General features: G+C 40.0%; 1 protein-coding gene across 5 annotated transcripts in view; it reads left to right on the top strand.

Annotated features, from left to right (window-relative positions):
* TPR (translocated promoter region, nuclear basket protein) overlaps positions 1-14,809 on the top strand; it is a 69,507-nt gene that overhangs the window by 609 nt on the left and 54,089 nt on the right. For 4 of the 5 annotated variants that reach the window (XM_054979323.1, XM_054979324.1, XM_054979321.1 and 1 more), the window contains exons 2-10: positions 4,927-5,031; positions 6,043-6,116; positions 6,823-6,919; positions 8,625-8,728; positions 9,702-9,866; positions 11,294-11,386; positions 11,903-11,983; positions 13,679-13,766; positions 14,226-14,366. In XM_054979323.1, coding sequence (XP_054835298.1) covers positions 4,927-5,031; positions 6,043-6,116; positions 6,823-6,919; positions 8,625-8,728; positions 9,702-9,866; positions 11,294-11,386; positions 11,903-11,983; positions 13,679-13,766; positions 14,226-14,366 — 948 coding nt within the window. Of the gene's footprint in view, positions 1-2,080; positions 2,101-4,926; positions 5,032-6,042; positions 6,117-6,822; positions 6,920-8,624; positions 8,729-9,701; positions 9,867-11,293; positions 11,387-11,902; positions 11,984-13,678; positions 13,767-14,225; positions 14,367-14,809 lie in introns of those variants that run through there. The other variant, XM_054979322.1, reaches the window with a different exon arrangement.

Raw genomic sequence — 14,809 nt, 5'->3', positions numbered from 1 at the left:
ACTCTAGACGGATTGATTCCTTCTTGCTTGGTTCTTGTTTGAACACCTGCTGCTTGAAACTTCTACCTCCTTCCTGCATCTCTCTATTGCTTGACTCTTAAGCATAAATTTAGCTGCTTAGGATGGATGTTCCCCATATGTCTAAAGAATTGAGTTTTTATTCACAAAAGCAAAGGATAGAACAAACGTTTGTAAGTTTCAAAGCTGCAGGATCGATGTCTAGGGGGCACCTTAGAGACTGACACGATTTTCAGAGTATTCGCGAGACTCAGAGCTCCTTTCTTCAGACGTGAGTTTTAAAGCTGCTATTGGACTCCCTTTTTAATCATGTAAGGTTGAGAGGAAGAGAATGGCATAGGAAAGTCAAATCCTGGTCTTCTCTGTCCTAGCCTAACCTGCTAGAAAAAAAACTTGTGTTGCAAAGAATATGCTAATTCAAATTTGTATATATGCGGCCTAGTCCAGTGTTCTAACCACTGTGCCTAATTGGCTCTTTCTCTCAGATTATCTTGCCTCAGGGTTTTTTTGAACATAATATGGAGGGAGGAGAGTCATGTATGCCAACGCTCCTTGGAGGATCAATTGGATTAAAAAATGAGCTAGATTGAGTGGGTGAGTGACTGTCAGTGAACTGGACAAGGGTATGTAATGTCAGGAGCCTTCCAGAAACTAAGCTGGCATGGGGCTGATCAGTGTCTTGATGGGAGATCTCTATTGAGCAGGGGATCAGACTCAGCAAGCACCCAGGCCCTTTCCAATTCACAATATATTTTGATTCAAAGTTAAGCAATGAATAGCATCTTCGCAGAGTGGGAATTTGAACTCGGGCCTCCCAGATCCTAGTAACATAGTCTTAACCACTAAACTAGATCCAACTGGATGGAGTCAAGCAAATACTTTAAGTTATTCCAGTGGAGATAGCTTTGCTGTTTTACACAGCTGAACGAAACCACTATCTTGTAGCCTCTTAAAGATGAGTTGTCTTTATTGTGGCACAACCTTGAACCAGAGCCCACCTGCTATGAACATCTTTCAAAATTCTATTGATATAACATCTTAATTGAAATTGTATATGCTGCTTGTCCAGAAACTGCTCATGATGTCATGGATTTCTGTACCCATTTATCCATGCCAATTTTGATTCTGATACTTAGTCCAGTTATTGTACACGTGATCTTGGTGTAATTCAATTTCCTTTTGCTAGTGTTCTGTTTCTCAGGCTTTCACAGGTGGTTATCTGTTGGACTCCAGTGTTTATGACCTTGTATTCCCTCTCAGACTATGATATGTCTTTCTTCCTAGCAACGCATCGTGATACCACAGATATGCAAGATGTTCTCACACAGAAAGAGCAGCAAAGGATTTTTTAGAAATGGGAGGGGGAGAAAGAAGTGAACTAGAAAAGAGATGTATCTTTCACATGTTGTCATTCCTGTCAATCTCTAGTCGAGCTGCTTAGACGTTTGTCTTACTCCTAAGTAGACCTATGGACCTGAATATGGAAATGACCTGATTTCTGAATAAACTCCATTTGACTAAGTACTTGTGTCTTACTGCAAATGGGAGAGAGATCTGTCTGCTATATCCTGTCACCCATAGCCTGACAGATGATGGCATTTGACATAAAATGTTTTAATTAATGAATGCACGTAACACAAATCCAGGTGCAGTGGTTAGAGTGTTAGACTATGGTCTGGAATTCCCCACTCTGCCCTGGGAGCTTGCGCTCTCTCTTGGCCTAATTTACTCACAGGGCTTTTCTGAGGATAAAAACAGAGAAGTATTTCCTTATCAAGACAGTAACTATGCAGCTTGAACTTTTCACTGTTTTTATCTAGAAACAGCACCCAGACCCTGCCTGTACAAAGCAATCACTACAGTGCTTATAGGACTCCCTGTATAGTCCAGGATACCTGCTCTTTCTCCTCCCTCCAAAACCCCTCTGTCCTCCACCCCCATTGGCTATTAACACACCAGATTTTTTTCCTCTTTACTTTAGAGATCCATTTGCCTTTGAATCTGAGTGCTCTGCTCTGATCAGGGAGAACAGAAGGCAGAACTTTCTCCTGTCTGTCTGTCACACCCACATTTACAGAATGGGTAAACTTTATTATGCAGAGTACTTTGGTTGCTCCTTGTATATGTTGTGCATGTCTTTTTAAGGCTTGACCCCTGTGCCCTCCTGCTCATTCACAGAGTTCTTAGGGACCAAAGGAAGAACTTTCCCCAGAGCTGAAACTCTTAAGGTCTGCAGGCAAAATATGAAGTATTCATTCATTTCAGCTTGGCAGTGTGTGAAACTGACAGCAGCTTGCTCTTCTGTGCACATTATCTTGAGACTATCTTCTGCCTGTATTTGCTCTCGTGAGGATTATGGCTCTGGAAACTATAGTGGTTGCACTAGTGAAAGAATCATATTTTCCCAGCAGTTATATATTGTAGTTTGAGCGCAGAAAAAAATGCAGTATTTCCAAACAAGGATCATTTTCTGGAGTAAAAATATCTGGATTAGTATAACAAATAACCAGCAACTGTTAGTTTGTTGGATGGGTTGAGGCACATTGATTGGAAAGAACTTTTGCTGTATAAAGTCTTTAAAAAAATAATTGCATTTGTCAGTGCCCTTTAACTAGGTTGACACAACCTCAAAGTATGATGATAGTAGCTTTGCCATTGCTGGTTGACTGGCATAATAGGTTCCTCTGTTGAACTGTATTGCTACATTGCCTGTGACAAGATCAGTCATAGTGATTATTTGAGGTCCTGAATGAAGGATTTGTGAGAATGGTATATTTATGCATGCCTCAGTACAATTGTTGAATCAGCATCTGTGATTATGGGGTTCTTGGATGAGACGAGTGATGTGTCTTTCCGGTATTCAGTTCAGAGAGATGTTGAAAAAGACAGCAATCAGACATCAGTCAAAGATCAAGCCACAGCATTGCAAAAAAATTTCCCCAGGAAAAAAAGCACCTGTATTGAATAAATGGCTCACATACCTTCTGTCTTAATCCAGCTACAAAATTTCAGTAGAATGTGAACTTAATGTACAATTAATTCCTTTCTCTTTGTGGAGCTCAGTGCTAAACATGTGCTGGGTATGCAAAAGGTTCCACCCAGTTAAAGAACCTCAGCTAGTAGGTGTTGGAAAAACACCAGTTGTTAGTGGTCAAAAGAGCCAGATAGAACAAGGGTCTTACTCAGTGTAAGGCAGCTTTGGTATGTTAATCATCAGGGGCAGGGTGAGTTGTGAAAACCAGACACCTCCACCCCTAAATTTGTATAGTTTCAAGTGGATAGAAATGTCAAATTTTCAGAAATTTTGAAGCCATGGGTGGGGAGGTACTTTCCCCCTATTTTTAATGGGAAAACCTAGAAATTTGAGGGGGGGGGATTTGAAATATATGCAATGCTTACTGCCCTGTCAAGCCTGAACTAATTTTAACACTTTAACAACATAAAATCTATCCTTTATAACTTAACATATAAAGTTGCAATATTTGACATATTTATGGAATTTAAGTCGTAAATGCCTTCGTTTTCTGTAAGTCAAATTGCAGGTATACTCAGTGTGAGAGAGTAGCAAGCTTATGCACCCTGTGCTACCTTACCATGTGTATCTTAATTTTAGCTATATGAAAATGTGAGGAAAGGAGTTATACAAAAAAACATAAAAGATTTGTGGTAAATAGAAAAATATATTATTTGGTCAGAAAAAGGGTCACACAGTCACAATAAAACTAATAGCATATTGTAGGCCTGGAGTTGGCACACCACACGGTCTACACGCTGACTCTCTGCATCCCTGCATTCTTGATTCCTGGTTGATTGGCACACCACCCAGGAACCGGGCAAGTAGTGTCAATATGTTTCATCTGAGCATAATAAGTCTCTCATCCTTCTCAGAGCACAATATCCCCATACACTCTAAGTAGTATTCTTACATGTCTTACGGTCCACTGTGTTCCTTTCACTATGCTTCATAGATAAGACAAAAGCCTGATCACAGCGTATTTGCTTAGTTGGCTGCGACTGGTTTGGAATGTGTAACTGTTGCTACAATTGTTGCTATAGACAGCTTCTTAATAAAACACTTGCCTCCATGTTGGAGGGTCAGACTTTGCATCTGGATCTCGGTCTCGTGTCGTTACTACAGCATATTTTGGATATGTAGTTAAACTTTATACATTTATTCAGTAGTGCATTATCACCATGCATTATAGCATTTTAAATGTGCATGAAATTAGTATGATTTAAAAATAAAAGTATCGGCTCCTCAAGTCAATAATCAGAATCAGTTTCTGAAACTTATGATTCTGAGCCTTCAGGTTTGCACAAATTGAAACATGCTTCTCTACCCTTTCATAGTTTCTAGGTGCAGAAATACATCTTGAATTTAAGAGCTGTATATGGCTACATCACACCCACCTTGTCTTTAAAAGCAGTTCGCTAAGTTTTCATAGGAGTTTTGTTGTTTAATTTCTTGCCTGTTTAGGATGTTCTTTAGCCATTTGCTTCCTCACTGTACCTTTAAGTGAGCAGGGAAGAGATGTAGGTGGAATCACATTGTTTTAGAGTTGGTGTAAAAGATTTAAAAGTTTAAGCGACTCAGTGGTAAGAGAAGAAAAATGGCTAAGCTACTTGGGGTCAGGGGTCAGGGATAAGGGTAGGAGATGCAATCAGTTGGGAACGTCTGTCCAATGATACTGCAAAGTGCTTCTCTTACAATAGTGTCTCTAGTGTTTATAAAACTTTTCTTGTCCCTTATTGCAGAATCTATAAAAAGTTCATCTGAAAATGTTGCATGCTCAAAAGGAATTGTTTTGCAGCTGTTCTGCAAAACAGCGCTTCGTGGGTGATGAGTCTAGATTTGTGTAGCTTATTGGAAGAATAAATTCTGAAGCCATTTTGATGTCTGTTTTGCAGAGCAACAGTACTTTGAAGTAGAAAAACGCCTGGCTCAGAGTCAGGAGAGGCTTGTCAATGAGACACAGGAATGTCAAAATCTCCGACAGGAGCTCAGCAAGCTTAGTAAGTATGGCTGTATGTTAAGTTGACCACTAAATATTATCAATCATGATTGTTTTGTGATGTTTTGAAATGTGTATGGAAAGGTTAGGTTTTCTTAGTAGAACTAAGTTTATTTGTCCATTGATCCTTTCCATGAGTTTTCAGTCTGTGCCTGGAGGTGAACATTTTTTGCTATAGGTTGGATCAAGCACTCCACTAGTGAAAAGAGTGTGGATCTCTGCTGCATTTCCTCTATCCCTAAATGAGAATACTGATTTTTGGTGTTGAGAGATCCATGAGGAATCACAGTGATCAGTGATGCAGGGTAGGAAGCTGCACCAAAGGACAAAAGGAAGCACTGAATGAAATCCACCCTCCTCCCTCTTCTGTAGGTGTTGTTTTGCTGATGTAAGAGAGAGGAGAGACTATTTCACTCCTCCCTCCTCAGCGCAGTTCTCTGAGCCACGTGAAAGATTGGAAGCGGGTGGGGTGGGGATGTAGCAAAGATCTGTATCCACTAGCATCTTCCATGATGCTGGATCCCTGGAACCAACCCCATGTGATTTAATCATCTGGGTATGTTTTTCCAGGGCTTTAAAACCAAGTTCTGAAACAGTGATAAAGCCTGCAACAGGTGCACTGAGATACCTTTTAACAAGCTTATCTGTACCCATTGAACTCCTCAGCCCTAAAAACCTATCCGTCTTTTCAAGTCAGTGCCTCAAAGCCCACTGTGTCCAGTAGGCATTAAAACTTGAGCTTAAGCAAACTGTCAAGGGGAATCTCATCATGGGAGGAAGCCTGCTGGTCATTTTGCATGCCCTCCTTGTCTGAGCCTGGGATGGATTTGAGCAAGTCCAGTGACTGATCTTGGTCGTGGTTATATCATATCTACACATCAGAGTAAGCGTGTCTAGTCTAAGCAGATTTATGTTTGTGTTCTTGATGGGGGAGAGAGAGAACGTTCTTGGCTTAGGTATCGTCAACAGGCAACCTTTATTTAAATGCAAAAATTTAAATTTCCCTCTCCAGATGAGCAGTTAAAATCACTGACTGAGAAGAACAAAGAACTGGAAACTGCTCAGGAGCAGAATGCAGCTACACAGGTATAAATCTCATCCGTTTCATAGAGAACTAGAAGCTTTTTGAATTCAGTTTATTTTTTTAAGGACTCTGGTTGTAAATACTGACAGAATTTTAAAATATAAACTGAAGAGCAAACTATACGTCTTCTTTGAAGAATATCAGCCGCATCTGTTCACCTTCTGCTCTGTGGCTTCTCCTCATGAGAGTATAAACATGAGAAAGGTGGCCCGGAGACTGCTATCTCTTCAATATGTTCTTCATCCTTTGAATATAAACAGATGTTTAGGACATCTTGCTGACATTCACAGATAGCTGCCAGACAGTATCAGTGGAAGGAGTGAGGTTGCAGTTATTTGAATGGTAGCCACTGTGCTGGTGGTATCTTTCCCACCTTGTTCTGTCTTATAACCTCTTGTCCCAGCATACAGAGAACTGGAGGGAATTCACAACAATCTGGGAATGGGCAGGTTCTTGTTTACAGTATAATTATGTTTTTCTGTTCATGTATATTAAATTACCAGCAATACCAATATGGACTTTTCTGACAGCAAACCATAAATCCAGATTAGAGGTATGTGGGAGAGCAGTCTTATCTCCTCCCCCACCCCCCCCCACACACACAGTGATTTGCTGATTCTTATTTCTTAAATCAAGCTGGATTGATAACCCCTTTAATATGACATTTTTATTGTGTGGTCAAAGCATTATTTCCCCCGTTATTTTAAGGGTCAGCTAACTAGAGCAAAAGAAGAACTGGAAGCAGAGAAGAGAGATTTGGTTCGAACAAGTGAAAGAAGAGCACAAGAACTGGAGCGCTTAAATGGTAACTGATTGGCCCCCAAAAGGCTTGCTAATGGATGCCCTCGCGTGCTTGCAAGAACTGTCTTTTTATGCTTTCTTTTTTCAGAGGTCAGACTGGCAGGACAACATATTGCAAAAATGAAGTAGCAGTTGAAGGAATTATTTTGTTCTCACCTGCAGAAACTGGAGGGTGTGCTGGGATAGTGCTGGCATCTGTAATCTGTGGATTGCAGTGTTAGATGGGTTTTTGGATTGTATGGCCTTTTCCCATTGCCTTTCTACCTCTCTTTTACAATGATCCCCTTTCTGTATCATAAATCAGTATACGCTTGAAGCAGTCCTGATGCAATCACCCTAAGAGTGTATCAGGCTCACATAGAAATGCTGATGTACGTGACTGCCCCCTTGTGATGGCAACAGCTGAAGAGGGTGCCCCAACCATCACGGACATCTCAGTAGCCATTTGTACATCATGAAAAGAAGTGCTTGGTCATTCAAATGTCTCCCCTCCACAAAGAGCTGGCCCATTGTGAGCCCATCTCCTATTTATCTCAGGCAAAATAAGGAGTAATCTTCTAGCCTGGAGTCTCCCATAAACATCTGCACTGAACTGTGATTAATATGGTCAAAGAGATGTTTTCCCTGTGCCCTTTTTACAGAAACTTAATGGATCGCTTCTGGAGCTCAGTTAAGTGTCATGAATGAGACACACATAAGAGGCCTGTTGTGGCCAGGGGGAAAATGTGGGATGTTTGCTGCACCTGGGTGAGCATCCACACTTCCCTCTCCCCCTTAGCTATATCCTTCCTTTAGTCTGCCACCACAAAATGTGAAAAGGGTTGTCTTTCACCAGCAGCTTGGAAAGTGGTGAGCCTCTGACCATGTACAGAGTACTGGCAATGGATGAGTGGCTACACACGTGGGTGAGGAACAAATCGACACAACTGACTCTTAAAGAAAGATCTTTATTGTACTACACTAGTATATATACTTGCAGAGCACAGAATATGCAGGGAAGATCATATCATGAAAAAGGAGATTACATAGCTAGGTATGAAAAGGAAAGACTGTAGGTCTTTCTACAGAGCCTAAGGTAAGCCTACAGAGTCATAAGCTTACCTTGGAATTCTATATGACTCCTTAGGTTGGGTATGCATCTTTTGGAAGTTGAGACAAAATGACTGCAGACCTTTACGCCCTTCTTCAGAGAGATGTGGATTTCCCTCCCCTCCTCCTGAGTTAGGTCCAGCCTGCTTTCAGGCACCATAGCATCCCCAAACCGTAGTCGCATCACCCACGGAGCCCAGGCTTTTATGATGCCACCAAAATGCTATAAAAACACCATCCTCCCATGACAACAATGACAGATAGAACAAATGGTAATACTCATGTCTGTTTTATTGCTTCTCCTTCCTGAGAAGAAATCAGCTTTCATAGGATTTATGTCAGAAGGTGGATCAAAGGCTAGTGTGATATCACTGGGCGTTACAAGGCCTGGACACAAAGTGATGCAGGCAAGGAGATGTTTGCTATGAACTCCAGTGAATTTGTTCATGTCTATAAAATGTGACAGTTTGATTGTTTCACTGGGTAATTTTAAGTATTTTCTTTAAGTTCATAAGAATTGTGAGTAGAACAGTGAGAATCTGAAATATGGCAGAAAATAACTTGCTAGATCTCTTTTATTATGAATTATGTTTAAGTTCATGAGTTTTCTGATTTTATAGAGGATGTGAAACGTCTGAATGAGAAACTTACAGAAATAAACACTGCAAAGATAGAGCTACAGTTAAAGCTAGATGAGCTTGAAACATCTGCCTTTTCTGTAAAGGTGAGTATGAGAAAGCATGTTGGCCAGGTCTCTACTTGTTTCCACTTTAACTTTAAAGCATTGCCCTTATATATTTATCTTCTTTCAATTACTTTTTGAAAGGTCACTAACCATGAGAACTTGTGCAAAGTTATTCCAGTCTAACGTCATTGATATTAATGGGCATAGGGCATAGAATTGCACTACAAACATATCTTTTAAAAAGAAAAATCCATCAGTAATCTCTTGAAAGTAGAGATGGGCACGAACCAGGAAAATGCCACAAACCACAGTTTGTGGTTTGTCGCATTTCACGAACCATGAACTTTCATGAACTTGCCCTGGTTCGCGAACTGGTTCGTGGCTCGTCACTTCCAGGGGCTGTAGAACGGCCCCCTTGACAGTCAGAGAGATCAAACTCACAATGAAAAGTTGCAGTGAAAATGTGGGATGAGAGGAATATTCTGTAACTCCATCCCACATTTTCATGGCAACTTTTTGGTGCTGCAATGTATTTCAGTGGAGCCAGTGCAAGTCAATTGGCAATGGAACTTTCCTGGGGGCAGCCGCTTTGGGTGTGTATAACTTGGACATCCAAAATCCAATCTTCGCCAAAGGATGGCTGGCGGAGAGCCTGTTGAAGACTCTCTCTGAGTTTGGCATCTCTAACTGTCAAGAGGGCCATTCTACAGCCCCTGGAAATGACGAACCAAACGAACCGCTCTGAAGTTCGTCATGGTTCATTAGAAATGTGCTCCCACAAACTGCTGGTTGGCGAACCACGAACCAGCCTGGTTCGCCCCACCTCTACTTGGAAGCATTAATTCCATATCTTATGACATGGTCTTGTTTTAGAATAGTTCAAGCAATGTGGTCTGTAACATACAGGTAGTAGGGTAAAAAAAGACTTAGAGTGCATGCCCCTGGGTCTTTTTTTAAACTCTGTTTTGGAGATCAAGTTCCTTGCATCTAAAATTCACATTTTTACTTTTAGTATCGTGAGCAAAGGTGGGAGCAAGAAAAGGAATTGTTGCAAAATCAGAACACTTGGCTGAATACAGAACTGAAGGCAAAAACAGATGAACTCCTGGCTCTTGCCCGAGAAAAAGGAAATGAAATCTTGGAACTTAAATGTAACCTGGAGAACAAGAAAGATGAGGTAAAACAGCACATCAGTGTTCATGTCTTGAAGATCATGTTCAGAAAAATCTTTAATCAAGGGGATAGTATATTTTCTTGTCTAGTTGGTAGGTGAAATGTTTAACACAAGAGAGATTTGCTTTCAGTCTCTAATAATCCAGATAATTCAGTGAATAGATTCATGGATAAAAACAGCCAGAGGGGTACAAAATCTAATGTACACTGTGTATCTAGTCATGTTACTAATAAAAATGTGCACAAGTGACTTCATTTTTTAAAATTTTGCTTTCAGTCTGTATGTTGCTTTTCAACCTATAGGGCTACAAAGCTGATATGTCAAAATATGAAATTCACTACAAAATTAAAACAGCAACAAGAATAACTTAAAAGCTTAGCAGATACTATACTGAGAATGTATATTGTATTGTAGTACAGTAGCAAATATTTTCGTGAAGGGTAATAGTATAGGTGTAGAGGAGGAGGAGAGGGAGCATCTAGCATGCTACTCCAACTGCTAGTGAATTGTCACAGATGAGAAATGAGAAGCAGTGGGAGTTGGATGGAGAAGAAAAGCAGAAGCAGGTGAGAAGGTGATGGGAACGTGACCAAGGGAAGATGAAGCAGGAACAGTAAATTGGAATTTCACATTCCTGTAATTCTTCACGGATTGCCGATTTGTATTTCAATAAACTAAAGTTTAGTTTAGACTTGGAATTTTTCTGCTTTTGAGGTTTCATATTGTTTGTAGTGATGCATTCATAATGTGAATATTAAGTGTGTTCTGGCTACCTAGAAATATTTTCTTTAACGTAGGAGTAGAAAATATACTCAGAGGAGTTAGCTATATTAGTCTGTAGTAGCAAAATAGAAAAGAGTCCAGTAGCACCTTTAAGACTAACCAACTTTACTGTAGCATAAGCTTTCGAGAACCACAGTTCTCTTCATCGGATGCATGGAGGGTATGAAGAAACTGGTCAGATATATACAGGTGGTGAGGGAAGGGGGGAGTAGATGCAATCAGTAGCTTCTAATAATCTGTCACAGTGATTACAGTGTCACAGTAAGCTTCTGATATACTGTCACAGTGGCAGAAATTGGCACTGAGAAGCATAAATTGTACTGTGCCAGGTCACACGTTAATGGTCTCTAGGGACAACCAAGGCACAACTTGTGAAGATAACTATGTCTGAATTTGCCTTAACTATTCAGTTTTCGAAAGCTCTTCAGTACTGCATGCTTATTCAGAATGTAAGCTATTGTCTGTATTCACTAGGTGGCAGTTCTTTCAATATGTTAATTCTTACACTTAATCTTACATTTCTGCAATTTAAAATTTAGCATTGTTGCCTGTATGTCACAGCAATCAGTTATTACATTATTACATAGATGGTTTCAAATCTCATTCCAGGTATAGGCATCTTGTTTATATCTCCCTCATTTTCATAGGTTACCAGACTGGAGGAGCAAGTCAGTGGATTAAAACAATCTAATGAAAATCTACAGAAACATGTGGAAGACCTTTTAAATAAGTTGAAGGAGGTAAATACAGCTTTTTGTGCTTTGGCCCCTGTGACAGCACTGTTTGTATATGTGAGCTAGTTTCTGATTCATACTTTGCAGAGCTCTGTGCAGGTATGATACTGCACGAGTACTGCAGTCCTGTTTCTGATCACTTGTGTGGCGCTTATTTTAACAAGGAGACCTAGGGTCTCAAATCTGAATTCCTTGGAGTATCTTAGTGGAGCATCTGGAGACACGTTCAGAGAAATGCAGTAAATACTACTGATAGCATCTCCATCCACCTACTGCAGCATTTGGGAAGTATATGGAAACATAATGGTGGAATTGAATAGATACCAGTTTTAAAATCTCCAAACCATGTACAAACCTAAAAAGGAGACGATCTTACCCTCTGTCACATTTAAAACAGAATAACTTTCTCCTGTGATTGTTTCAATCAAACTGTCAGTATATTCATATTTGTTTGTAATTGTCCCTGTTTTTTAAAAAAACACTTAACAGATTGTGTTAATTAAGGTTTTTTTTATTTGCCAGGCAAAAGAGCAGCAAGCTAGTATGGAAGAGAGATTCCACAATGAGTTAAATGCCCATATCAAGTTATCTAATCTATATAAGGTATGATTTCAGTAAGACCCATCAGCATTACATTTTTATTTTATCATCCGTAATTATTTGTGCTCCAGTTATAATTATTATTAAATGTTAATCTTTCGTTAAGATCTGAGCATCCTAAAGCCATACTGAATACTGTAATAGTTATATAATTAATAAACATAAACAGTCACCAATAAAAAAAATTGTAATGAAAAGAGTATGGATAGCCTTGCCTGAAGAAGCTTGCAAAGATAATATATAGGGAAGATAATCTGTATCTGTTCTCTAGAAAAAATGTGTGATCTCCAGAATTCTTTTTAAGTTTGTCTTCCTGAGGAAAAAGAGGAATATAGTTCTGAATTCCATGTTCTCACTATCATTGCCTGGTCCAGATGTCGCTCTACAGAGTGTCCTATGGGCTTGGATAATCCTCCACTGTCACTTATGCATTTCTTCTTTGTTTTTCTTTATAACCTTTAACATTACTATTATGCTTAGCTGAGTTTAATGCTAACCCCTTAACTAAGGGTTAAAGTTGAAAAGAAAAGGGGGTATTTAGGGAGAAGTGTAGCAATCTGCACAGCGTCCCTGGTCTCTTAAACATTGTTAGGAAGCTTTGCATCTGCACCTAACACCTTTGCGTACTTTGAATGTATGGAATGAGCAAGATCTTCAGTTAGTTGGCCAACAGAGACTTATTACACTTTCCATCCTGTTGGGATGTGTTTCTTAAATCTCAATGAAACGCAAAGCATAGAATTAAAGACAGTTATTCATTGGGAAATGCTGGATGCTTTGACTCCTTAGAGGACCTATTGTTTTTGTGTTAAAATTTGCCTGAAATGCTCCATCTGAAAAGTATGCTGCTTGATCTTTTAATATTCACTGATTGAGCCATCATGCAGGAGGCTAGGAGAGATTTCTGCTAAGTGGGTTTGTTTTTTTGACACGCCAAAAACCTCCTTTCAACACACTGCACTATTCCATGAGCTCCTGCTTGCCTCTCCAGTTCCTGAGGCTTAAAAAACAGCCCATATATTTTTGATTAAGTGATGCCAAGCCAGTCTGCTCCCCGAAACTTGCGGGGGGCAGGGGGTTGCTTCATGCCTTTGTACTTGTAGCAGGTACTTAATTCCACTTCACAGTTCCAACTGACCGTAGATTATTTTCATTGGTATGCTTTGTGCTCCCTCTGGTGGAGCTTCATTGAGCAGAGACAGTGCTTATTTGGAGCTCAGATACTACAATATATCAGCATTTTTATTCTTTTGCAAGCTTTACACCAAGCCAAGAGCCCTATTCTAGCCTATGTCTTGGCTACCTTCCCTATTCATTCTGCAGATTATCACCTTAAGTATTCTTGTGGGAAACAACCAGAGGGTCCCAGAGGTTGCTGGCAAGTATATTAGCTTTGAAAATTGGGGCTAAAGTTCTGCACCCATTGGTTACTTTTCCATCTTGAATTTGCATTAGAAAAATGCTAAACGTGTTAGATAAAAATGTTTGATCTAACATTTGCTTGTTTTGTGTGCTTTATTTCCACTATATGAGGACCACTTAATATGTCTTAATTTAATTGCTAAGTTCTTTCTGTTTTAATGTCAAAGACAGATCTTACCTGTAAAGGTAAAGCCCAACAGCCTCTGGGCTTTTGGGACAGGTCCTGAATAAAATACCTGATGAAGTGATTCTTCAATTAAAATGTGTTGCATACAGGCGGCTGCTGATGACTTGGAGACAAAGAGCAATGAGCTGACTCAAGCTGTAGAGGAGCTGCACAAGCTTTTGAAAGAAGCGGGTGAAGGTGAGACATATTCTGGCTCAGAACTTAGAGCCATTCATGAATTCTGGTAAATAAACAGGAAACTCAAAATCTGTGAGCTATATCAAGGACCAGCCATGTATGTTCCATTTTTTTAAAGCCCTCATTTTCAAAGGAAGCTATGGCTTGGGGTGGAGAGAGGGTGTGGCTTCTATTTAAGAAGTTCAAGTTCAGAGCATTGTTGTGCTTGGTCAGCTATTTAGGCATGTTCTTTCATAGTCAGGTCTAGATCTTTGAGTCCTTCCTGGGCCTCTGTTGATGCAACCTGGGTGTTTCTCCTGTAGATATGACAACTGTTCTTTTGATGTCCCCTGCAAGGTCCACTCTGTTGTCGTGCGGTACAATGGTTTTTTGCAGAAACTATTACATTTTCTCTGAATGTGTCTTGGGAAGCTTAGAAACCTTGTCAGCATATTTTTTTTTGTTTGTATGACTTTTAAGCAAACAAAGCAACACAAGATCGCCTGGCTGAGATGGAACAGTCGAAGGCTGTGACCGAAAAAGAGCTGAAGGAAAAAATTAACAAATTAGAGAAAGAGCTGGACAATGCCAATGATTTGGTTTCTGCCACCAAGCGTAAAGGTCTGTATCTGCTATAGAATAGACCTTAGAGAAAGTGCACAGTTCAGAAATTATAAGTAACCTTGCCACGAAGTGGGTTTTTACTATTCTAGCATTTGAAAAAATCTATGTCCAGGATAATTAACTGATGCCTCATGTGCCCTGTAGAATGCAGGCATGTATACATGAAGCTGCCTTATACTGAATCGGACCCTTGGTCCATCAAACTCAGTATTATCTACCCAGACAGGCAGCAGCTTTCCAGGGTTTTAGCTAGAGGTCTTTCACATCACCCACTACCTGATGCTTTTATCTGGAGATGCCGGGAATTGAACTTGGGACCTTCTGCTTACCAAGCAGATGCTCTGTCACTGAGCCACAACCCTTCCCAGGAAGCCTTTATAGCTTGGTCTGATCACTATTGTGCTGGTCATTTTTTAACAGCATGATCTTTTTAAAAATTG

Source organism: Eublepharis macularius, chromosome 5 (genome assembly GCF_028583425.1).
Source record: "Eublepharis macularius isolate TG4126 chromosome 5, MPM_Emac_v1.0, whole genome shotgun sequence".
In the NCBI taxonomy this organism is placed as follows: domain Eukaryota; kingdom Metazoa; phylum Chordata; class Lepidosauria; order Squamata; family Eublepharidae; genus Eublepharis; species Eublepharis macularius.
The sequence above is the reverse complement of the archived record's forward strand: the minus strand, read 5'-3'. Positions and strand labels throughout refer to the sequence as shown.